The following is a 26303-nucleotide window of genomic DNA, read 5'->3' as shown; positions in this document are numbered from 1 at the left end:
CTTGGCCTCCCAAAGTGCTGGGATTACAGACATGAGCCACTGCGCCTGGCCAAAAATCTCTTTAAAAGATAATGCTAGGTAAGAAATGTATAAGGAATGGTAAAATGAGAAAAATCACCACTTTCCCACCCCTAATGAAGTTATTGTTTCAAACAAAAATCAATGGGTGCTAAAACAGTTACATGAAAGATTAGGAAGTCAGATTTGTTGGCTCATGCCTACAATTCCAGCTACTTGAGAGGTTAATGTGGGAAGATTACTTAAGCCCAGGAGTTTAAGACTAGCCTGGGTAATATGGCAAGACCCCGTTTCTACTTTCTTTTTTTTTTTAGATTGATGGGCGAGCGAGGTGGCTCACGCCTATAATCCCAGCACTTGGGAGGCGAGGCGGGTGGATCACGAGGTCAAGAGATTGAGACCATCCTGGTCAACATGATGAAACCCCGTCTCTACTAAAAATACAAAAATTAGCTAGGCATGGTGGCGCACGCCTGTAGTCCCAGCTACTCGGGAGGCTGAGGCAGGAGAATTGCTTGAACCCAGGAGGCGGAGGTTGCAGTGAGCTGAGGTTGCACCATTGCACTCCAGCCTGGGTAACGAGAGCAAAATTCTGTCTCAAAAAAAAAAAATTGATGAAGGATTGAAATATGTATATGGTACCAATATATATCACCCCACAAGATGCTTGCTGGTTGCAACTGGACAAATAAAACTTTTAAGTGGAGGCTTCTGGCTGTTTTTCTTTTTATTGGTGATCAAACTTAGCATCTAATTCTGGGAAAACTGTTCATGTGTCTCAGGTTGTAGTATAATGTGAAGTACACTGTCTTGCCTATGAAATATCCTAGCAAAAATGTTTCACTTAAATCTAATCAAGACTTAAGATCTGGCCGGGCGCGGTGGCTCACGCCTGTAATCCCAGCACTTTGGGAGGCCGAGGCGGGTGGATCACGAGGTCAAGAGATCGAGACCATCCTGGTCAACAAGGTGAAACCCCGTCTCTACTAAAAATACAAAAATTAGCTGGGCATGGTGGCGTGTGCCTGTAGTCCCAGCTACTTGGGAGGCTGAGGCAGGAGAACTGCTTGAACCCAGGAGGCGGAGGTTGCGGTGAGCCAAGATCGTGCCATTGCACTCCAGTCTAGGCAACAACAGCGAAACTCCGTCTCAAAAAAAAAAAAGACTTAAGATCTAATATTCACTGTATAAGAAATATAGGGGATAAAGTAAAATTTAAATGACACCATGAAAAAATCATTAGACAAACCAAGAAAGTGGTATATTCTATAGGACAAGTCTTTTCAATAAGTTAATGTCTTAGAAAAAAAAAAAACAAAGACACCGTGTGTTGGGTTCTATTCTAGCTTAAAAGAGATTTGAGGGACATAAAAGCCAATGCAATGAGTGATTATTTAGTGGGTCGGGTCCCAGTTTGAATAGATGCAGAAAACATTTCTGGGCCTGAGTATCAGATAAAATCAGCAAGTTATGTCAATTTGGTAGATATGATACTAATCCTGCAGTTATGTGGGAAAATGTCCTTATTTCCAACATGAGACCCCATTTCTAGAAAAATTAAGGAAAAAAAAAAAAAAAAGCTGGGAGTGGAGGTGTGTGCCTATAGTCCCAGTTACTTGGGAGGCTAAGACAGGAGGATTGCTTGAGCTAGGAGCTGGTGGCTACAGTTATAATTATGCCACTGCTCTGTAGCCTGGCGAAAAAGTGAGATCCTATTGTTGTAACTGAGCAAGTTATAGAGAAAGCGCCACACTCTGAGTTTCAATGGAGAGTTCTTTATTGCCAACGACCAAGAGGCAGCTCACACTAAAAAATCTCTCGGCCCCGAGGAAGGGGCTTGATTTCTTTTTATACCTTGATTAGGGTAGGGGAGGGGGAGCCTAGCTGAAGCGGAATTTTACAGAAGCAGAATAAGCAGGTTAGAGAGATGTGACTGCAGGCCGGGGTACTTCCATACAATCACCAAGGGCGGGGGGCAGTCCAAGGAGGAGTAGTCACAATAGCAGATGTGCTTGCCAAGCAGGATGTGGTTATAATGGTTATATGGTAGAATAAGCACAGCGTCAGCATGACCCAGTTATGCACCCGAGGGAGACATCATGGGAGAAATGGTGGGGAGGGAGAGGCTAAGATGGAGTCTGTCTGGCTCACAGCTAAGATGGAGTCAGTTAGGCTAGCACAAGTTGGGCTATCACTCTCTCTCTAAAAATAATAAATAAATATATACATACATGCATACATACATACATGCATACATACATACATAAAAGATGCTACATGTGAAAATGGTTCTGGGTGAGACACATCTTGGAAATAATAAATTAAACACACTTAATCAAGTGTATTTCATACGGAACTTCTCAGAGCCTCTAATCTATTAAAGGTCATTGTGAATTTCCACATGAAGCAATTATAGGAAGCATCTTTTTACAAACATCCTTGCCTACAGAATGCATATGGAGTAAAGCCTGTGGGTCAAAGGGACATGTTTTAGGAAATGTTTCTTTAAAGTTAAATGGGTAAAGTCTTGTGACAAAAACTACAGATGTTTCTCAACTTACAAAGAGGTTATGACCCATCATAAGCTGAAAATATTGTAAATCAAACATGCATTTAATTCCCCTAACCTTCTGAACATCATAGTTTAGTCTAGCCTAACTTAAATATGCTCAGAACACTTGTATTAGCCTATAATTGGGCGAAGGCATCTGGCAACACAGGACACTGTAGAATATCTATCAGCTGTTACCCTCATGACAGCATGGCTGACAGGGAGCTGCTGCAGCTGTGCTGGACTGCTTTTTTTCAGACAGGGTCTCACTCTGTCACCCAGGCTGGAGTGCAGTGGTATGATCATGGCTCACTGCAGCTTTTAACTCTTGGACTCAAGCCTTAGTTCCTACCTCAGTCTCCTTAGTAGCTGGGACTACAGGCGCTTGCCACCATGCCTGACTAATTTTAAAAAAAAATTTTGTATAGAGATGGGGGTATCATTATGTTGACCAAGCTGGTCTCAAACCTGGGCCAAAGCCTGCCAAAGTGCTGGGATTACAGATGTGAGCCACCACACTCAGCCTTTAGACTGCTCTTTACTGAATACATATTTCTTTCCCACCATTGTAAAGTTGAAGAATCGTAAATTGAAACTTTGTGAGTCAGAGACTGTCTGTATATCTATAAAATTAAGCCTGTGTGGTAGAGCTCTTTCTTGAGTTATGAGAATGAGAATATTATTTCTGGAGTTTATGGAAACAAATACACAATAATTTAAAATAATGGTAATTTCTTTCTCTCATGTGTCTTAATGATCCAAGTTTTTGAAACAACTTACCTTTGCAGAAGTTGTGAACATAAAATTGTCCAAGAGACAGGCTGCCACTTTGTACAACTCCAGATTTAACCACGAATGTTGCCTCCTGGCAGCAAGAGCTGACCGTGAAGGGCTATTGTTGATCCTACTGCAGGATGGAAGGTTTGGTTTGTTTTCAAATGCTGAAACTTGCTTTCTTTGTACTATGGAAAATATTGTTACAGCTTTAAAATCAAGCCTTCAGTATAACATATTACTATAGATCTTGTGAGAAACATGCTGCTTCGATGATGTCAATGTAATCATTAATTTCACTTTTCCAGGAAACCTGAGACAAGAATCAAGTATGTAAACCTTTGAGTGCTGTCATTTCTTGGGATGGAAAATAGACCAAATGAAGCCTGCATTCTAAACCTCAACAGTGGAGCAATAATTTCTCCCACAAATCCTGAATAGTTTTGGTTCTTTTTACCAGACGATAGCTTGATTGCTTTGCTAGGTTACCTCGTTTAAAAAGCAAGGTGAAAATAGCAAATATGGGCAAAGAAGAAAGCCCTAGTCTGGAAGATAAAGGCCAGGATACACATGAAATTAAAGGCGAGCATCCACTGAAGGTGCTATCAGAGTCTTACTCCTAGTGGGTGGAAAGGTGGGGTGAGAGGAAGAAGGCTAGCCACCCAGCATAATTTAGGTAAAGTTATGGGAATGTTCTGCAGATATTTTTTAAAGGGAAAGTAATCAAATGCTGCTCCAATTTTTATTTTTTCACAGTAGCTATTTGGGCTGATGGTATTCAATCTTAATACAAATTGCATTCTTAGTTGAGTACCGAATGTGAGTGAATTATGTGCTTGAACATTTAACTAAAGCATAAATACTCGAAAACGTCTTTACCAGGCACTGTGCCAGTAGGCCTTGGGAAGTCCAGAGTAAACAAGACTCATGGAACTTTCATTGTAGTAGGGAGGCTAACAAGCAATTACTGAAGACATTGCAGAGTGAGGTAAGCCATGCAAAGAAAATAGAGTGCTATGACAGATCATCATAGTACTTTCAGATGGAATGGTCCTGGAAGGCCTCTTAGGAGGGAACTTGCAAGGTGAGAATGGACGGATGAGTTAGAAATTAAAAGACCTAGGAAGTATGGGATATAGAACAATAGGGTAAAGGAAATAGCAAGTGCAAAGACCCAAATTATAAAAGAGCTTCACATGCTATATGAACAGAAAGAAGTCCTGTGTTGTTGAAAGAATAAAGAGCAATAAAGAGAGTTCCAGAAGATGACATTGCCAGGGCAGGTAGAAGCCTGATCATGTAAAACAGTTGAGGACATAGTAAAGGTTTTATTTTGGAGTGATAGATTTCAGACTTCTGAGTTCCAGAACTTTAGGAGATAAATGTGTGTCATTTTAAGTCACGAAGTTTGTGGTGTTTTCAACAGCAGCCACAGGAAATTAATACACCTGTGAAGGAAAAGATGTCCCCTGTTGGAGTCTCCCTGCATTCCTACCCATCTGAGAGAAACAGAACTGTTGAGTAGTTGATTCAGTTTAATCCTTCAGATGTGTTACAAAGATTAAATGTCGATTTATGGTGAGATTTGGCTTGTAGTCTCATCAGTCACATATTTAATTATAAGCCATCTCTTCATTCACTCATTGATTCATCAAGAAGTGCTATTCAGTACTTATTAAGTGCCAGGCACTGTGCTAGAACTTGAGACACAGAGATAAGATAAAGGTCCCATTCTCTAAGAATCTCATTTTTTTTGGTGGATTAAAAGCTGCTAATGTATTCCTTCTGTAGATATATAATCTCATCAATTTCTTGTGACTTCATGAACCTCATTTTTGCAAGATAACATTTCCTAATTCTTGTCAAATTTATGGATGGTGGTATTGGGGGTGCTCAATCCTATTAGTTGAGCAATTTTAGTCACATTTGATTTTGACTATTTTATCTAAGTATTAACATTTCACTAGTCAAGTGTTACAATGAGCCTAACATTTTAACAGTCTTAGTGATGTTAATTAACATTCTTAAAAACAGAGACGTGACCATGGCCATCTATGCACAGAGTTGACACAGAAGAGATGTATGTGCTGCATGGTCCTGTCCAACTCCATTTTATTTTATAACTGCGATTCACATTGTCATTGATTGCAGTTTATTTTTCTCTAATTTTCTAAAGTCCACAATCAGTACTATTCAAGGAATCATTGTTATAAGCATGCCATCTACTCTAGCTTCATACATAATTCATTGCACATTTAAATGATAGTCTTCTGGTTGCAGAGCTACAGGGATTTAGCTTTTCATCATCACTTTGATAGTAAGAAACCATGTTTGGTGGGCTTCTCTTCTTAGTTTGACGTTGCTATGGTATAAATTAGTCCCGTGGTTTGAAAGTTAATATAAACTATAGACTGGCATAAACCAGAAAAAACTGATGGAGGATTTATTTTCTGTGCAACCTAGGACAAATCACTTTCCTCCCTTGGCCTCAGTCTCTTTGTAAATGTTCATTAAACATTTTTAGTTTTAGTTTTCCCAGGTCTAAAATTCAATGATTTTTTTGAGAATCTCTTGCAAAATGTGATTCCAAAAAGCCAAAATTCTTATGCTTAGTAAGGAATCCGATCCATTTTTATGAAAGCCCTCAGAGGAATTATTTTGGATGAATTATTTTGAATAGCTCATCAAGTAGATTCCAGCCATAACTATTCATTCAGCAAATATTGTCCTTGCTCATACAGAGCTGTATTACTCCATTCTCACGCTGCTATGAAGAAATACCTGAGACTGGGCAACTTATTTAAAAAAAGGAGGTTTAATTGACTCACAGTTCCACATGGCTATAGGCCCCAGGAAACTTAATCATGGTGGAAGGCACATCTTCACAGGGCAGCGGGGGAGAGAATGAGTGCAAGCAGGGGAAATGCCAGACACTTACAAAACCTGGGCACAGTGACTCACGCCTGTAATCCCAGCATGTTGAACAGGCAGACAGATCACCGGAGGTTGGGAGTTTGAGATCAGCCTGACAAATGTGGAGAAAACCCCTCTCCACTAAAACTAAAAAAATAGCTGGGCTTGGTGGTGCATGCCTATAATCTCAGCTACTCTGGAGGCTGAGACAGGAAAATCACTTGAACCTGGGAGGCAGAGGTTTCAGTGAGCCAACACTGTGCCATTGCACTCCAGCCTGAGCAACAAGAGTGAAACACCGTCTCAAAAAACAAGACAAAACAAAACCCATCAGATCTCGTGAGACTCACTCATTATCATGAGAACAGCATAGGGGAAACCACCTCCATGATTCAATTACCTCCACCTGGTCCCTCCCTGGACACATGGGGATTATTACAACTCGACGTGAGATTTGGGTGGGGACACAGAGCCAAACCATATTAAGAACTAATTGTTTAATGGAGAGGCATCCATTAAATATAGACACACGTAAAACCCGCAACTACTTTTGTGCAACAATTTATTTATTTCAATTTTATTTTTACACAAAGGCAAAGAGAATAGGGAGTGGGGAGGCAGGAATCAAGAATGAGTCAGACTGCTCTTCTCTGGCTTTCTTGGTAACAGCAATGAACAAAAAGAAGACCAGGCATGGACTCAAGGCTTAAGTTAACAAGGTCAGTCTGTTCAGGCCAGGCAATGGAAAGGAAGTGTCGGATCTGTCCAATCCATGTTCATGAAGAGGAAATAAGGCCTAGGTACGTCTATTGAGGCCTTGGCTCTGGTGGGCTGGGGTCCTTCTCTTTGAAGGTCTAGGTCGCTGTCCCCAGGGCACATAGGGGCCACGGGGACGATACCTGGAAAAACCTCTATGGACCACAGGGGCAGGCTGCTGATAACAAGGTGTGGGGAAGCAGGGCACAGGCAGCTGGGGACCAACCATAAAATTGTCTTGGAAGGGGAAACCTGTATGGGTTGATGAGGGGACATCCGAATGGCAATAGAATTGATCCGACTGGAAAGTATGATCTGAGGAAAAACAGACATCTGGGGGACCCAGTGGGAACTGGGGCATTCCTTGGTAAAAAGGAATGGGAGGAGGGGGAGGAGGAAGAGGAGGAGGGGGTGAGGGCAGGAGCGGGGGCAGGGGCAAATGCTGGGGTGGTAACCCAAGCAGGGAGGGACGTCTAGGGGAAGGCAAAGGTGGGGACCTAGGAAACGCCAGGTGATTTCTGTTGGCCTGGGGCAGCCCTTCCACTGCCTGGCCAGGTTTTTTCTTCTTAATCCACTTGCTCACCGGGCGGCGCTGGGGCAGCTCCACACCCCAGGCGTCGGCCACGTGGGCCAGCAGCAGCTGGGAGAGGCAGCGGTGCACCCGCCCGTTCCAGTGCACCCCGTCTCCGTGCAGGTTCTCTCTCGCATGGCGGAAGTAGAAATGCAAGTCCAGTACATCGAAGTTATGTTTTCGTGCCTCGGTGGCGCTGTAGAAGTTGGCTTCGACCACTGTGCTTTTCAGGGTTTCAGTCCGCCGCCGCTGGGGCGGGAGGAAACGCCCGGTGACTACCTCGCCCACGGGCATGGCCGTGTTCCACACCAGGAGGCAAGACTCGGGCAGCACCTGGCCCAGGCGCTGGAACAGGTTCTCCAGGTTCTCCAGGTAGCTCCACCAGAAGTCCGAACCATATCTGGAGACGTCCCAGAGGCAGGAGTTCATGATGACCAGGTCGGGGGCGTGCTCGCCCGACTGCAGTTCTTCCAAGATGGTCTGCAAATACTCGGAGTACACGCGGGTGAGGAAGTAAAAACGCACCAGATGGTGGTCGGAGCGGAACTCGCGCACCTCACGGTAGTCAAGGCCATTGTGCATGGGGCCCCGCTGGCCTCCGTCCAGCAGCTTATCTCGTTCGAAGTTCAGCTCCCCCTTTAATTTGAGTTGCTTGGGAGTGAGCAGGCAGTCCTTCTGCAGCAGAAGCACCAGGTCCTTGTACACAGCCCTATGCACGGAGTCCCCCAGGATGACCACGAACTTATTGTGGAGCAGCTGCCGCACTTCAGAAGCCCGCAGAAGGATCATGACGCCCAGGGTGAATGGCCTAGCTCCTTCCTTTGCACAGGGTGGGTCTGCGGATGGCTAGGACAGAAGGAGAGACCGGCTGGGAGGGACTCACCTCTGGGAGGAGCGCCCAGTGTAGGTGGGGGGTAGAGAGAGCATGGGGGAAGAGGATGGAGCCTCGGCCTCTGCCCCGAGGGAGTGGACCTGGAGTGCCCGCATTGCAGGCGCCGCCAAGCCCCAACCAGGGGGATTGGTGAAAGGGCAGGAAAGGAACCAAAAGCCTTCTTTGTCTAGCCGCAGTTTAGGCCTGGGGCTTGACCTCTGAACGCCAGAGGCTGCTCTTGGAGGCTCAGGTTCCACCTGGCGGGGAGGAGCTAAGTCAGATCCACCCTCCCTAGGACTGGGAGTGCTAGCAGGATGCCTAGCCAAGAGCCTGGAGGCAGCCCAGATGCCTAAGTGGAGATGGTTAGCACTATTGCCACTGTTAGATAATGAGGACAGCAAGTAAGCAAGAACATGAGAAAGTTTGTGATGTAATGTTAAGTGGAAGAAGTTACATCCCATACTGAGTGTCCTATCACTGAAACTATGTAAAAGAGATTTGCATAGATAACACTGAAAGGAAATATGTAAAAACATTTTCATAGAATAGGATTATGGATGACTTCCCTCCCCTTTTATTTTTGTAAATATTCGTTGTAGTCTTATATTGCTTGTTATAACTTTAAAAGAATTAAATGAAATGCAACAGGTAACACAAAGGAAGAGTATATGTGCTAGATTAAAAACATAAAAACAGGTCAGGCATGGTGGCTCATGCCTGCAATGCCAGCACTTCGGGAGCCCGAGGGGGGCAGATCACTTGAGTTCAGGAGTTCGAGACCAGCCTGACCAACATGGAGAAACCCCGTCTCTACTAAAAATACAAAATTAGCTGGGCATGGTGGTGCATGCCTGCAATCCCAGCTGAGACTGAGGCAAGAGAATCGCTTGAACCCGGGAGGTAGAGGTTGTGTTGAGCCGAGATCCCACCATTGCACTCCAGCCTGGGCAATAAGAGCAAAACTGTCTCAAAAAAAAAAAAAAAAAGAAAAAAAAGAAAAAAGAAAAACATTTCTTTTACAAGGAAGTAGCTGTTTCTCTTCAATAGGACTGAAAAAGATCAAGATAAAACTGGAAATAATTTGAATACGTTTTGACTGTGATATTCTTTGCTTTACATTTGAAGATAATAGGACTATGCCACCCCAAAATGTCCACTTTATCATGAGGATTGTTTTGAGCAGAAAGCAACTGAAAATCGACTGATGCAAGAAGAGTTATCTGTCCTCCTCTTATCTGCCCAAGAATCAGGGCATATATTTCCCTTTGAAGAAGGTAAACACCCTTCCCCCAACCAGGGAAAGAACAGCAACTCTTAGCAGACAGGTTATCATCTTTTTCACCAAAGAAAGGGAGTGGACACCAAGATGATTTTTCATAAACAGACCTTACTGCAATAGCCCTTATCTTCCATGAGCTCCTCTAATTTATTTCCTAGTCACTTCCCCACATCATCCCTTTATCATCCCTTAAAGCCCAACACCCCTTGAGTTTCAGTTTTCTGGTGCACTCCCTGCCTACAAATATTAATTGAAAAATTGTGGCGGGTGTGGTGGCTCACACCTGTAAACCCAGCACTTTGGAAGGCTGAGGTGGGCAGGATCACTTGAGCTCAAGAGTTCAAGACCAGCCTGGGCAACAGGTGAAGCCCCATCTCTATACAAAAATTAACCGGATAAGGTGGTGCACTGCTGAGGTGGAAGGATGGCTTGGGCCTGGGAGGTTAAGGCTGCAGTGAGCCATGTTTCGGCCACTTCACTCCCGCCTGGACCACAAAGTGAGACCCTGTCTCAAATAAATAAATAAATGAACAAATAAAATTTCTAGTTCTGAATCTTGGCAACACACACAAAATAAATAAATGAAATTGTGTGCCTTTTCTCCTGTTAATCTGTCTTTTGTTAGTTTAATTTGTACACCCCCAGGTACTGAAGCTAAAAGAGTAGAGAAAAAGTTTTTCTCTCCAACGCATTGGATGCAATGTTAAAAGCTGTGAAACTCATCTTCAAAATTTCAGATTATTTCAAGCTGCCATTTACAACTCATATGCACAGATGACTAAACAGTAGAAACACTAAAATACTGCTAACAGATTGCAAATGGGAGGAACATGGCATCCACTTCATCTACTTACACAAAAGCCATGAAAATCTGGTGTGGCATGATATTTGTAAGATTTTATGCATTAGTAAACATTTTAATAGTTGTGGGTGGATAGCTATTATTAAATTACAGATTCAAGTTTTGAAAGCTATATATCCTATTTATAGTTTTAAATGGGTATAAATACAAAAATGAAAATATTAAAATAGGTAGACTATTAAGTTTCATAAGAGAACAGTTAAAAATATTGACGTCTTCCCCATAAAGAATCTTCATTAAAACATTTTTGCTATCAGAAGAAAAGTTTGGCTGGGTGCAGTAGCTCATGTTTGTAATCCCAGCATTTTGGGAGACTGGGGCAGGAGGATTGCTTGAGACCTGGAATTTGAAACCAGCTTGAGCAATTTAGCAAGACCTTCGTTTCCAAAAAAGAAACAAACAAAGAAAAACAAAACAAAATTGAGGCAAACTCCAAATCCCTTTGGGACTCCAGTATGTTCATTTGTTTAGATTCATTTATTCCTTCAACTCAAGCTTAATAAATGCCTACTATATGCTCCACATAGGGAGTATAAAAAAAGGTAAAACATGATCCTGCCCTCAAAAAGCAGATCGAAAATACTAATTGCTAATTGTACTGTCAAGTAGAAAGTAGAAAGTGGTAAAGGCCATGAACTGTAAAAGTCCAGGGGTCTTTAGGAACAGTATTCCTTCCCTCTCTAGACCCAAGTCTCCAAAGTGCAAAATGCGAAGACAGAAACCCTTTCTTATTGTGTTTCCAGAGCTCCCATGCCACCCAGCTCAATGTACCTTCTCTGGGCCAGCACTCTGGCCATAATCTGTGTCCCAATAAATCTTCTTCCACTAATACAGTTCTGTCTTCCACTAATACAGTTCTGTCCCGGAAGCTGGCAGATCTGTGCTGTCTCTGCTACAGTGTTATTATGTTTAAATGCCCTAATGCATTCCTCTGGGAGTGAAGTGCTCTAGACTTGGACAGATACGCGTTCAAGTCCACTACTTAAAAACTGCCAGAAATGGAGGCACTTAAGAATTAAAGGAAACTAGAGTATGTCACCCCAAAATATATCTCTCTGATATAAATATTTTTGGGTGAAGTTGCTTGAGAAGCAGCGGGTCTCCAGAACTGCCCTTTCTTATCAAGCCATAAAAATTCCTGTGGAAAAGCGGCCTTCTCTGCACAAACATGAGAAGATAACCCTTGTTTCCAGTGACTTGAGAAGTTAGGCTGCAGCGGAGCTGTATAAATAAACTTACTGAAAAAAACCCTTATCTTCCACTAGCTTTACACTCCTCCATTTATCTCCTAGCCACACCCTGGAATTTACTACCCCTGGTTTATACCCATTTGTTCTGTCATTTCTTCACAAAATATGTGGTTCTTGGTCTAAAAGTTATAAAAGTTTTCTGCCTTGGCCATTTCTTGGGGTCTTCACTCTCTTATGAGGGTCCCAAGTACATGTAAAAATTAATAAAACATACATGCTTTTCTTCTGTTAACCTGTCTGGCATTAAGTTGGTTCCAAACCCATCCCGAGATCCCACTTAAGAACTAAAACGAGCAGAGGTTATGCATAACCTTCCCTACAGAGTGCTAGCGAACAGCATTGCTTTTGGAATCATACTATGTGGGTTTGAATCTTATATTTGCTAGCTTTTTGAACTTGGGCAAGTTATTTAGCCTTTCTATGCCTTAATTTTCCAGATCTGTAAAATAGACCTATTATTATATTTCATACATCTGATGTGAAAATTAAACTTAAACTGTTTATAACAATGCCTAACAAGTAGTAAGTGCTGATAAGAGGTTAGTTATTATTATTACAGGTTGAGCATCCCTAATTCAAAAGTCCCAAACACAAAACTTTTTGAGAGCTAACGTGACGCTCCAAGTTACACTGAACACATTACTTTTTCACTGTATTAATGGTATGCTGGACGGGAGAGGTGGCCAGCCTGTAATCCTGGCACTTTGGGAGGCTGAGGCAGGTGGATCACTTGAGACCAGGAGTTCAAGACCAGCCAGACCAACATGGTGAAATCCTGTCTCTACTAAAAATGCAAAAATTAGCCAAGTGTGGTGGCTCACACCTGTAATCCTAGCTACTCAGAGGCTGAGGCAGAAGGATCCCTTGAACCTGGGAGGCTGCAGTGAGCTGAGATCGCACCACTGCACTTCAGCCTGGGCAACAGAATGAGGCAGCGTCTCAAAAAAAAAAAACAAACAAAAAAAAACAGAAAAGTATGTCCTATTTTCTACTATTAAGTACTTACGTGTGCATAAGTGTATGAAAATGATTACTTGTCAGTTGCATCTAAACATATAAACTGAGTCAGATATGATGGTGATGTCAAACAACCATAGTCCACATGAGTGGTTAAGACTGTGACACCTTTGCTTTCTGATGACTCAATGCACACAAACTTTGTTTCATGAACAACATTTAAAGTATTGTATCAAATTACCTTCAGGCTATGTGTATGTGGTGTATATGAAACATAAATGAAATTTGTGTTTCAACTTGGGCCCCATCCCTGCCTACATAAGGGCATCCCCATGTATATGCAAATATTCCTAAGTCACCAAAAATTGGAAATCTGAAGCACTTTTGTTTTGTTTTCTTTTTTTTTGAGATGGAGTTTCACTCTTGGTGCCCTGGCTGCAGTACAGTAGCACAATCTCGGCTCACTGCAACCTCTGCCTCTCGGGTTCAAGTGATTCTCCTATCTCAGCCTCCTGAGTAGCTGGGGCTATAGGCATGTACCACCATGCCCAGCTAATTTTTTATATTTTTAGTATAGATGGGGTTTCACCATGTTGGTCAGGCTGGTCTCAAACTCCTGACCTCAGGTGATCTACCTGCCTCGGCCTCCCACAGTGCTAGGATGACAGGTGTGAGCCACTCAGGCGCCTGGCCTGAAACACTTTTTATCACAAGCATTTTGGATAAAGGATGTTCAACCCATACTTCGGAAGTTTCAGAATACCAGGTTAATCATCGATAAAAGAGAGATTACAGTATTTGTTCTGCTTGTTTGTCAGGGTTCTATGAAGATCAAATTAGATAATGCAAGTGAAAGATTTTGGCTAAAACAAAATTAATGCTTATTGAACAGCTACTAGATGCCAGGTGCTTTATCAACATTACCTCTTCATGAGATAACATTTTTTTTTTGAGATGGAGTTTCACTGTTGTTGCTCAGGCTGGAGTGCAGTGGCTAGATCTCGGCTCACTGTAACCTCCGCCTCCCAGGTTCAAGCAATTCTCCTGCCTCAGCCTCCTGAGTAGCTGGGATTACAGGCGCATGCCACCACACCCAGCTAATTTTTGTATTTTTTTAGTAGAAATGGGGTTTCACCACATGTTGACCAGCCCGGTCTCAAACTCCTGACCTTAGATGATCCACCTGCCTCAGCCTCCCAAAGTGCTGGGATTACAGGTATGAGCCACCGTGCCCAGCCCTTTATGAGATAACTCTTATTCCCATTTTATAGGGAAAGATACTGATGTGATGGAGCTAAGATTCAGTCCAAAGTCTATCTCTAATGGAAGAAGAATCTTTTAATGCACCTTATTCATAGGCAGGCAACCCTCTACTCTGCCCAGGAGAGGTGGTCATGTGTACTTGGAGGGGATGGCTGGTGAATAAGTATAATCCCATATCCTAATCTCAAGCTGGAGACATAAAAACACATAAAGACCTTGATTTCAGAAGAATCCATGCAGGGCGCGGGGGGCTCACGGCTGTATTTCCAACACTTTGGGAGGCCAGGAAGGCCTCACGAGTTCCAGACCAGCCTGGGAAACCTGCTGAAACCCCATCTCTACTAAAAATACTAAAAATTAGCTGGGTGTAGTGGCACACAGCTGTAATCCTGGCTACTCAAGAGGCTGAGGCACAAGAATTGCTTGAGTCCAGGAAGCAGAGGTTGCAGGTGAGCTGAGATCGCACCACTCAACTCCAGCTTCACTTTGCCTAAAAAGAGTGAGAGTTTGTCAAAACAAAAAACGAAACAAAAAAACACACAAAAAAACAAGAAAAAGAACCAAAACACAATTAAACAGATAGACGACAGGACTTCTGAAGGTCCTTTATCCTAATATCCCAACCAGTTAACTTAACCCACCCAAATGTTGCTCTAAGAGCTCAGGGCCAATATCTGACAAAAGTGTCTACCTAAGACTGTCTTCGAGTCAGAGTCTTGTTCTGTCACCCAGGCTGGAGTGCAGTGGTAAGATCTCGGTTCACCGAAACTTTTGCCTCCAAGGTTCAAGCAATTCTCGTGCCTTGGCCTCAGGAGTAGCTGGGATTGCAGGCACCCGCCACCATGCCCAGCTAATTTTCATATTTTTAGTAGAGATGGGGTTTCACAATGTTGGCCAGGCTGGTCTTGAACTCCTGATCTGAAGTGATCCACTCACCTCGTCCTCCCAAAGTGCTGGGATCACCTGAGGTTAAGAGTTGGAAACCTGGCCAACATGCTAAAACCCCCTCTCTACAAAAACACAAAAATTAGGTGGGCATAATGATGGGTGCCTGTAATCCCAGCTATTCCTGAGGCTGAGGTGGCAGAATTGCATGAACTCAGGAGGCAAAGGTTGCAGAGAGCCGAGATCTTGCCATTGCGCTCCAGCCTGGATGACAGAGCCAGATTCCATCTCAAAACAAAAAACAAAGCAAACAAACGAAACAAACAAAGAAAAAACCTGAAATGGAAATGAAATTCTTGATAAAGAGCACTGTAACTGTAACAGGATTAACAAAATCTGACACCCTCAAGACTGTCACTGTGGGAAAGAATCCTTTAAACTAAGAGGTCAAGCATTAAAAATAAAACTTAACAAAACCAAAATGACTTCTAAGGGAGTGAGTAGAGATAAATAATATGGAGACATAAACCTTCTCTAATTAAAAAAAAAAAAAGGTCGATAGAACCCATTTTCCGAGCTCTTTTAATTTATAAAAAATGAAAACAAAAAAGGATACGAAAGGGCCGGGCGCGGTGGCTCAAGCCTGTAATCCCAGCACTGTGGGAGGCCAACGCGGGTGGATCACGAGGTCAAGAGATAGAGACCATCCTCATCCTGGTCAACATGGTGAAACCCCGTCTCTACTAAAAATACAAAAAACTAGCTGGGCATGGTGGCGCGTGCCTGTAATTCCAGCTGCTGGGGAGGCTGAGGCAGGAGAATTGCCTGAACCCAGGAGGCGGAGGTTGCGGTGAGCCGAGATCGAGCCATTGCACTCCAGTCTGGGTAACAAGAGCGAAACTCCGTCTCAAAAAAAAAAAAAAAAAAAAACGAAAATGGCAAGATCAGTGATCTTTTAAGCCTAGGAATCTTTCTTTTTTTCAGAGGTGGTAAGTACACTTATTTATTTTGGTAACTATTTTATAGATTCACTCATTAACTTAATAAGGATCACTGAGAGCCAAATATTGCACTGGGTGCAAGGAGTAGGTATGAAAATGCAATTTTGGCTGGGCCTGGTGGCTCACGCCTGTAATTACAGCACTTTGGGAGGCCAAGTTGGGCGGATCATTCTTGAGGTCAGGAGTTCGAGACCAGCCTGGCCAACATGTTGAAACCCTGTCTCTACCAAAATATAAAAAATTAGCCGGGCGTGGTAGCATGTGCCTCTAATCCCAGCTACTCATAAGGCTGAGGCAGGAGAATCGTTTGAATCTGGGAGGCAGAGGTTGCACTGAGCCAAGATTTCACCAATGCACTCCAGCCCGGTGACTGAGTGAGACTGTCTCAAAAAAAAGGGCAATCTCTTCTCTCAAGAGGAGGGGTAAGGAAATGGGCACTTAAAGAGCTGGCTGCTAAAATTGATGCATGTAAAGGACGCACCAGAGACTGTTAGACGAGTCAAGCCAGAGGGAGGTTTATGAATAATCATTGGGAACTGATTCCGACTTCGAATTAAAACAGAATTTAAAAAAAAAGTTTCATGATAATTTTTAAAACCATAGTTATAAGTAGTTTTATGGTTTTTTTCTGTTCTCAAACTAAACTTTGGGCTAAGGCTAAAGCTGTCACAGAAATATGCATTAATAATGTCTACTGCCACAATAAATTACTTTCCAGCAGCTTGTTTATATTTCCCTGTTTGGGGATAATTTTTGAATAGCTTTCTAAGCTATAAATTACAACTCACTGACTGTTATTTTACAATGATCACAAACCAAATATATAGCATTTATTTTTCATTAATGTTTTATAGTAATTATGTTGATGTTTTCTTATTGATCTTTAGTTACAAGAAGAGGGACTCTGAAATAAGCCAGTTGCTCTAGAGACCCTGTACAGAAGTTTTAAACCACAGAAATAGTCACTAGCAATTAGGATGTTTGACTTGTCGTAGGAAGTATTTGTAACTAAGAAGTTTCTTGCATATGACTAACCATCTTAATACAGTATTGTACTGGGAATATAAATGGTTAATTTCCTTATAACTGCATTTTGGGGGATCTAACCAAGTTTGAACTTTCCAAGATTCTCTTAAATTTTAGTGGAACGGATGGTACAAATAAGGAATTATTTTTAATGAATTCACGTGTACAACTTACCTATATCTTGGCATTTGCTTAGTTTTCTAAGAGAATTTAAACTTGTCAAAAATTAAATTACATGCCATATACAGTTTTGAAAGAAAAAAGAAAAGCAAACAATTTGAACTTTTCTTTGGGAAAATTTAATGACTTGTGGACTGAGGATTCTCTGGAGACTCATATTTTGATTTGAGGCAAGTCAGTTAAATCCAATGTCCCATACAACACCAAAGCGGAGGAAGCAATGCAGGCCTATTTTAAAAAGTGGTTTTAGGAGCAAATAGAAAATACAGAAAACTACTGGTAGATGCTATGCTGTGGTAAGTAATGCAACAGAAAAATAATTGCCAGGCCAGTGCCGTGGCTCAATTCTGTAATCGCAGCACTTTGGGAGGCCGAGGTGGGCAGATCACTTGAGGTCAGGAATTCGAGACCAACGTGACCATCATGGCGAAACCGAGTCTCTACCCAAAATACAAAAATTAGCTGGGCGTGGTGGCATGTGCCTGTAATCCCAGCTACTTGGGAGGTTGAGGCAGGAGAATCATTTGAACCTGGGAGGCAAAGGTTGCAGTGAGCTGAGATTGTGCCACTGAACTCCAGCCTGAGCGACAGAGTGAGATTTCGTGTCAAAAAAAGAAAAAAAAAAAAAAAAAGAAAAAGAATTGCCAAATAATCACTGGAAAGACTGTTAAGTGATTTGAATCCTCTACCCTCAATGACCTCACTTCCTACATAGGTCTCATTAAGTAATTCAGTGAAAATTTAGGGAGCACTTGAGTCTATCTAGGGCTGTGACAGCTGTCACTATACATTTGGCTCACATCCCCCAACAACGATTAAGCTTCCCCTGTGAAACCCCACATCATGAAACCGCACCATAACTGCCTGTATTTCTAAGCTGGTTTTTAAACACATCTAAAGTCATGCGAGCTAAATGAAAAATGTAAACTAGAATAAAGATCTTCAAACTGGGCTCCATGTAATCACAGATTTACTTTGTGGAGGCAGGAATCACTTCGGATATATTCAATTTGTATCATCCCTACTAGGCCACAATCTGAAATTTGTAATTCTTTCTAAATAAACTATCAACAGAAGACTCTCAAACACTTTCAGTCTGAAAATGTCCAAGTATAACAATTCTTAAAGCAGCATATTTTCCCCATAATAATAGCCTAACGTAAACAACTCCTATGGATTACAGAAAGAAATGCAGAGGGCATTTTTATGAATGAAATAGAGGTTCTTAATAACTGATATGCGGGAGGAGCGGTGGGAAAAAAAAAACTGATATGCAAGTAACTTCTCCTATAAAAACAAAAGGTAAAACTACGGACCATGCATTCCAGTGACCTCACTTTTTAAAACTTTTGTCTTACAACCTTTCGTAAATATTCCCTAAAGTAAATACTCAAAGCAAGTCATAAACACAAAAGTGTGATTTCAATCATGTACAGTCTATGGTAAACCTCTACATGATGGTCTTGAGTCATTATTCAAAGTATATTTGCTAACTTCCTACCTATTACCCCTTTAACACAAATGAAAGACACCAGGAGGTGGTGCCTGGCTTTCAACCCCAAGATACAAAGAAGCCAGAGATGGACTCTGCTCCTGGCCTGCTGCATGCTCTTGGGCTGGTTGCCCACAGTTCTGAACCAGTTTCCTCTTCTGTAAAAAGGGAATAATATTACCTACCTCGTTGAATAATAGTGAAGATGAAAAGAGATCTCGTACATCAACGGCCTAATACAAGGCCTGCCAGACAGTAGGGCCCTCTAATCCTTTGAGTCAGCAAGCCCTCCCACAATGATTCCAGAGAAAACACAGGCCTACAGACAGAACCCCGCCTGGATTCCTCCTCAAACCTTCAGATCCTCACCCAGTTTCCCACACTCCTGCAAAGGCAGAAAGATACCTCCTTAGTTGTAAAGCTCCCTCAGCAGCTCAGGGACTTTGCTTCAGGATATCCCCCAGTGAGGGGACAATTAGCATTCTGCATTTTCTTTACCCTCCTTGACCTGGATCCTTCCTTTTAGCATTAAACACATTCTAGTTTCTTGCTTTGAAAAAGAAAGAAAACGTCTTTGACTCCACCTCCAGGACAGTCCTATCTTTTGCCTCCGCTCCAAGGCCACATTTTTAAAAAGACTTGCTTGCACTGACTGTGTCTAGGTCTGGGCCCCACCTCCCACTCACTCCTCCGTTTACTTTAATTTGGTATCTGACTGCACAAAAGCAAAGAAATGTTTGTTATTAAATCACTGATGATTTCCTTGTTGCTCCTTTCAGTGGCCACTTTTTGGTTTTTACAGCATGAGGGGTGGGGGCGCTATTGACTGCTCCCTCTGAGAAACCCAGCCCCTGAATCCGTGTATTTGTGACACCCTACCACTCCCCCAATATCCTTTGAGAGTTTCTCTTTCTCAGTTTCCCAGATGTTGGTCTTTTTCTCTTTCTTTTTCCTCCCCCACTTCCCAGTCTTTCTCAAGGCCCACTGAAGGGCTCCTTTCTTATCTTTTTCAACATTCTTATCCTCGGATGTCCACCCATTTTCAGAGTGTCAGGCAATGAGGTAACCATATGTCCCTATTTGCCCCAAACAGTTCCGGTTTTTGCCTGTTTCCCCAGAATGATTAGTAGCACCCCAAACCCATAAGTCCTGGCTTGGATGATAACAACGGACCATCCCCTTATCAATTCAAATTTGTATGCAGATGTCTCAGAATTGTGGCAATAAAGCACAGTGGCTGAGAGGGAGGGCTCCCGGGTTGGCCCCCTGGATTTAGATCCTGCTCCACTGCTTACTAGCCCTTGAGTTCCTGGGCTGATTAAGCAACTTCTCTGCTCTGAAGAAACCTCACCAATAAAATGGGCACAATATTACTACAGTTTTCTTAACAAGTGAGGGTTCCATGAAAATATGTAAAGTCATCAGCATGACACCGCCACATTTCTAAGTGCTCAGTGAATGTAGCTATTATCTTTGTCTCTGGCCCAGACCTGTCTCCTGAGTTCCAGACATAGTCAGGTGGAGAGAATAAAGTTATCTGGGGGTGGGGAGCAGAGAGTAGGAAAAACAGTCTATGCAAGCCTCTATCACTTCCCAATTCTCTCTCTTTTTATTTTTTTCAAGAGACAGAGTCTCACTCTATCGCCCAGGCTGGAGTGCCATGGTGTGATCACTGCACCTTTATCTCCCTGGTTCAAGTGATACTCCTGCCTCAGCCTGCCGAGTAGCTGGGACCGCAAGAGTGTACCATCATGCCCAGCTAGGTTTTTTTTTAATTTTTATTTTTTGTGGAGACAGGAACTCCTGGTTTCAATCAATCCTCCTGCTTTGGCCTCCCAAAGTGCTGGGATTATAGGCATAAACTACTGTGCCCAGCCACTTCCCAATTCTCTAGACACTCATTTATCCTCCCATCAAACTGTGGCTGAATTCCTCACATAATTGTCCCGTGACCTTTGAACAGTCTCCCTAAAGGTAAATATTGCACTGACCAACAATGGGAATGATGGCAGCAGACTCTCACCATACAGTTTCAGAGAGCTGCTGTATAATTTTGCTTGAAGCACTGGCTGGGAATACAAAATTGAGTGGAAATAAACTGTTTCTGAAATGTGTGTGTGATAACCTGCTTTTTGCCAACTAAAACTAACTCTCTCTTTCTCAGACTAAAAGCTGTTCAGGCTTTATGTTAGCTCCTTGAGCCGGACAGACTCCATCTTAGCTTCTTCATTTTAGTTATTTTCCCACCATTAAGTATGTAACTGTAGTATGTAGCTGGGGCAGGCTGACACTGGGCATCTCCAGGAATGCATTTGTTGATAAGAGGTCAAGTTAAGTGGTACCAGCAGGGCCTGGGAATGCACCCAAAGCCCCCGTTATCTATAAATTGTATGTCTTTCATGACCACTTTACCCCTCGAACCTGCCACTGTTTTATTCTCATGTATCAGTTTATCTTTTAACTTTTGCTTACTTTGCTTTTGTGAAAATTTGCTTCAGCTAAGTTCCCCCTCCCCTTCAAAACTAGGGTATAAAAGACCACCTAATTTTTCTTAGGGGCTGAGGGAATTTGGGGCGTTAGCCACCTCTTGGTCGCTGGCATAATAAAGGACTCATAATTTATTCTCAGAGTGTGGCACACTCCTTGACCCGCACGGGTACAGCATGTGGATAAAGTCATTTTTATTTTTGATGACTGGTTTTGTTTCAGTTGTGAATAAATAATTAAGCTGATCTGTATCCTAGCAATCACTTAAAAATTTTTATGTTGGCTGGGAGTGGTGGCTCATGCCTGTGATCCCAGGACTCTGGGAAGCTGAGGTAAGAGGATCGTTTGAGCCCAGAAGTTCTTTTGAAGATGTATTTTAGGGAGGAGTGGAATGTTGCAGAATATTTTGGGAAGCTGAGCACAGTGATCAATGTCATATTTGTTTTTGGTTTTAAGGTTAAATTTTTTACTTTCCCCAAAGCTTTCTTAGTCCTTAAAAAGTTTGTATTTGATTAAAACATTATTTTTAAAATGGTATTGTTTTAGTTTTATATGTTTTCTCCTATAAAACTTCATCATTTAGGTTTAAAAGTTCAAATTCATTGCATTCTGTTAGCTTTTTATATCTTGGGATATGATCCTTTCTTCTTGGGATCTTCAGAAAGGCTGCGGGGAAGGATAGGTTTTGTGTAAGCCCAGAGAGCTTTTTCTCATGTCTTTATGTTTGTTTCTGACTCACCTTTGAATGTTCCCCAGCCCTTTCCTCTTACTGAAATTTTGTTCCTTCATTAAGACCCACGTTAAAAGACAATTTTGTCAGAGAGCCTTCCCTACTCTCCCAGTCAGAAAAATCTCTCCTTCCTTTGAGGGAGGACTCTACTTAACCCTTGGTTCTCTTTTGTCCTAAAATTAACTGCCATGTGCCATTCTATCTTCTTTTATGCTAGTTCTGGATGGCAGAAGCGGTCTCACTCATTCTTGTACCCCTCAAGACCCAGTGCTTGTGCCTAATAATCACCAGCACTCACTGAGCACTCCATTTGTGCCAGGCCTACTCCATTCTCACAACCCGGTGAGGGAGGAACTATTATTTTCTCCATTTTACAAATGAGTAAACTGAGGCATGGAGAGGTTGTATAAATTGCCTAAGATTGGCCGGGTGTGGTGGCTCACACCTGTAATCCCAGCACTTTGGGAGGCTGAGGTGGGTAGATCTTCTGAGGTCAGCCTGGTCAACATGGTGAAACCCAGTCTCTACTAAAAATACAAAAATTAGCCCAGTGTGGTGGCACGCACCTGTAATCTCAGCTACTCAGGAGGCTGAGGCAGGAATAGCTTGAACCTGGGAGGTGGAGGTTGCAGTGAGCCAAGATCACGCCACTGCACTCCAGTTTGGGTGACAGAACGAGACTCTGTGTCAAAAAATAAATTAAAAATAAATAAATAAATTGCCTAAGATTGCCCAGCCAGTAAATGGCAGAGCTATTCTTTTGACAATGTATCTTCTTCTTCCTTTTTTTGAGGCAGGGTCCCACTTGGTCACCCGGGAGTACAGTGGCATGATCATGGCCTGAACTTCCCAGGCTCAAGCAATCCTCCCACCTCATCCTCCTGGGTAGTTGGGACTTTAGGCTCACACCACCACACCCGTTAATGACAGTGAATCTTCCCATTGATTAGATAAGCTTAAGGTTTCCTTTTGTTTCTTTAGGAAGAAGTATGGCCTGAGCTTTTAATCTCAGCTATAAATATTTGTTTAAAATAAGAGGGAAAAAAATCATCTTATCTAGAAAAAAATGTTTGCATGTAGCTTTATTATTCTCTGTTGAAAAACAAAATATTTTGCACATAGCTTTAAATTTTTCCATGAGAAAACAAAGCGGGTGTAAAGTAACTTAGTTAAATTTTCATCACTCTGTTAGCTAGTCTTCTTAAAAGTCAACAGAAAACCCAGTGCTGCACTAAAGCTTTATTTGTGTTTCAAATGTTGAGGCTTATGCTGACTACTCTAGATTCCTACCAGTGGATGCATTAAAAGTTCCTATGGATAAAAAAGTAGGGCAATTGGAGAGCTAATAATGAGGAGTACTTTCGAGTGATGAACAGGTTGGATTCTGACAATTCCGCTCCAGGACCCTAGGGTTGAGTCAGCAGGCGTGGATTTCTTCCACCTCTAATGCTTACTTTATCTTTGTGCTACTTAGTATTTCATCTTTTAAGTGGAGGAAACAGCACCAATGCTTCTCTGAAGGGATTACACAAAAGAGTTTTAAAAATGGATATGATTTTATTGTTATTATTATTACCATTTTTGTAGTATCTAAATTCTATGTGTAATAGTGTTTCTATTAAAAAATTTTTTTTTCTTTTCTTTTGTTTTTTTGAGGTGGAGACTTGCTCTCTTGCTCAGGCTGGAGTGCAGTGTCACGATCTCACTCACTGCAACCTCCATCTCCCAGGTTCAAGTGATTCTCCTGCTTCAGCCCGCCAAGTAGCTGGGATTACAGGCACCTGCCACCATGCCCAGATAATTTTTGTATTTTTAGTGGAGATGGGGTTTCACCATATTGGCCAGGCTGGTCTCAAACTCCTGACCTTGTGATCCACCCACCTTGGCCTCCGAAAGGTTGGGATTACAGGCGTGAGCCACCACACCCAGTCTTCCTTTCTTTCTTTCTTTTTTATTTTTTTGAGACAGAGACTTGCTCTGTAGCCCAGGCTCCAGTGCAGTGGTGTCATCTTGGCTCACTGCAACCCCTCCTTTATTGTCTCAAGTGATTCTCCTGGCTTAGCCTCTGGAACAGCTGGGATCACAGGCATATGCCACCGTGCCCAGATAATTTTTGTATTTTTAGTAGGGACTGAGTTTCACCTGGTCTCGAACTCCTGACCTCAGGTGATTCACTCACGTAGGCCTTCCAAAGTGCTGGGATTACAGGCCTGAGCCAACCTGTTTCCATAGGTGCCCAGTCTATGAAAAATTTTTTTGAATTTAAAAATGAGATTATAAAAGCAAGTCTCAGTCAGGTAGAGTGGCTCACACCTGAAATCCCAACACTTTGGGAGCCAAGGAAGGAGGATTGCTTGAGACCAGGGATTCAAGTCCAGCCTAGGCCCCTGTCTCTCCAAAAAAAAAAAAAAAAATTAAAAAATTAGCAGGACGTGGCAGCGCACTCCTGTAGTCCCAGCTACTCAGGAGGTTGAGGTGCAAGGATTCCTTGAGTTCAAGAGTTTGAGGCTGCAGTGAGTTGTGATGCCACCAATACACTCCAGCCTGGATGACAGGGCACTGTTTCTGCCTTGGCTTTTACTCACACTATGTTGTAGAGGATTCTGGAAACTTGAGGTCCCATTGCTTTCCCTGTTGGCAGCGCAACTGAGGACTTGCCAGTTTCAAGCTCTATGGCCTGGAGCACAAGAAAGAACAAGCGAGGTCTAGGAACTGAGGAAGTTGAGGAATAAGAATCTGTGCTGGAGAAATGAATGTGCTGCTTCCCAGGCACACAGACTAACTTTTCATGTTAGGCCTTTCCCCAGGCTATGGTTTTTCCCTCTTCAGTGCCAGCCTGAAACCTAGGGGCTTTTCTCTCTGCTGCCGTGTTAAGCTGAGCTCCTGCTTCTCTTTTCTCCTCCAGCTCCAAGAATAGGTCAACAGCTCCGCACTGCCTACCTTAGAGTTAATTGTGGAAATCAAATGAAATGCTGTGTAAACTCTACAAATGCTCACTGCTATTGTTATTTTGAGCCACTTTAGCATATCTAGAAGGTGGGCTTAGTCGTTAAGGGAGATTTCCAGTTAAATGACACATTTAACTTGTTATTTAGCAACACTAATTATTTAATATACCCTCCAAAAACTATTAACATGTTTTACCAGTTTATCTTTTTATTATTCTTAAGAACTCTAAGAAGGCCAGGCACGGTGGCTCACGCCTGTAATCCCAACAACTTTGGGAGGCCGAGGTGGGTGGATCAACTGAATCTGGAGTTTAAGACCAGCCTGGCCAATATGGTGAAACCCTGTCTCTACTAAAAATATAAAAATTAGCTGGGTGTGGTCTCATATGCCTGTAATTCCAGCTACTTGGGAGGCTGAGGCATGAGAATCATTTGAACCTGGGAGGCAGAGGTTGTGGTGAGCCAAGTTAGTGCCACTGCACACTAGCCTGGGCAACAGAGTGAGACTCAGTCTATTTAAAAAAAAAAAAAAAAAAAAGAGCAACCCTAGGAAATACATACTTTATTTATTTATTTATTTATTTATTTATTTGAGACAAGGTCTCACTCTGTTGCCCAGGTTGGAATTCAGTGGCAAGATCATGGCTCACTGTAGCAACTCTGCAGCCTCAATTGATCCTCCCACTTCAGCCTCCCTAGTAGCTGGGAATACAGGCCTATGCCACCATGCCCAGCTCATTTTTACATATATTATTAGAGACGGGGTTTTATCATGTTGCCTTCGCTGGTCTTGAACTCAGACTCAAATAATCCACCTGCCTCAGCCTCCCAAAGTACATGGATATTCACAATTGTGAGCCACCACATCTGGACTACATACTCTAATTTTCTCCATTTTACACATTTAAAAATTAAGGCTAAAAGATTGAGTAATCTGCCCAAGGTCATCGATTTTATAAAAAGCAGTGCTGCGGGTAAAAACTGATGCCAAGCCCGTGTGGTCAACCACAGCATACAAGATTTCAGACAACCGATGCCTCACATTTCTTCTCCACTTCACAACTAAGTTGGCATTTCCTTTCACTGACCATTTTAATACATTTACTAATTTATCAGTCACTAATATTTTGTTATTGCCAAACACCAGTTATCTCTTTAGTGTTACATGGGGTGGGCTGGAGCAGGCTAGGGTGCTGATTTGTCTCTATAGTAAGTGCCCAAGAAATGACAGTCTCAAGAAAGGCTGGTAAGAAATGCCAACTTAATGTTTCAAATAAAATGGAAAAACTGAAAAGTACTTACTCATTAAAGTAACTGGTGATTTTTAAGCATCTCTCTCAGTTGATTCTAGATGTCGTCCCTAGTTTGCTTTCTTCCTCTCCTGTAGATCATTGTGGCCAGATGGGAGATCTCAGAGCTTGGGCTATAAGGGAAATAAGTTAGCCTCTGGGTGCTGCTATGCTTTCAAGCCAGTGTCTGGGGAGAAGAT

The 26303-nt window shown here is 42.5% G+C and overlaps 2 protein-coding genes across 2 annotated transcripts in view; both read right to left on the bottom strand.

Moving 5' to 3' along the window:
* Window positions 1-6801: 6801 nt before the first annotated feature.
* PCED1B (PC-esterase domain containing 1B) lies at window positions 6802-26278 on the bottom strand. Its single transcript, XM_032248400.1, is given in 3 exon segments — window positions 6802-7085; window positions 7088-8429; window positions 26117-26278. Coding segments are annotated over 2 exon segments (1308 nt in total). The 5' UTR covers window positions 8373-8429; window positions 26117-26278; the 3' UTR covers window positions 6802-7062.
* Window positions 26132-26303, bottom strand: part of LOC116530348 — a 132614-nt gene continuing 132442 nt past the window's right edge. The window contains exon 3 of the mRNA XM_032248404.1: window positions 26132-26237. Within this exon, the coding sequence (XP_032104295.1) occupies window positions 26162-26237 (76 nt within the window). The 3' untranslated portion in view covers window positions 26132-26161. The remainder of the gene's footprint in view (window positions 26238-26303) is intronic.

This window comes from Sapajus apella, unplaced genomic scaffold (genome assembly GCF_009761245.1).
Source record: "Sapajus apella isolate SASKATOON/1434 unplaced genomic scaffold, GSC_monkey_1.0 scaffold66, whole genome shotgun sequence".
Classification (NCBI taxonomy): Eukaryota; Metazoa; Chordata; class Mammalia; order Primates; family Cebidae; genus Sapajus; species Sapajus apella.
Note: the sequence above shows the minus strand (reverse complement) of the source record. Positions and strands in the feature narration are given on the sequence as shown.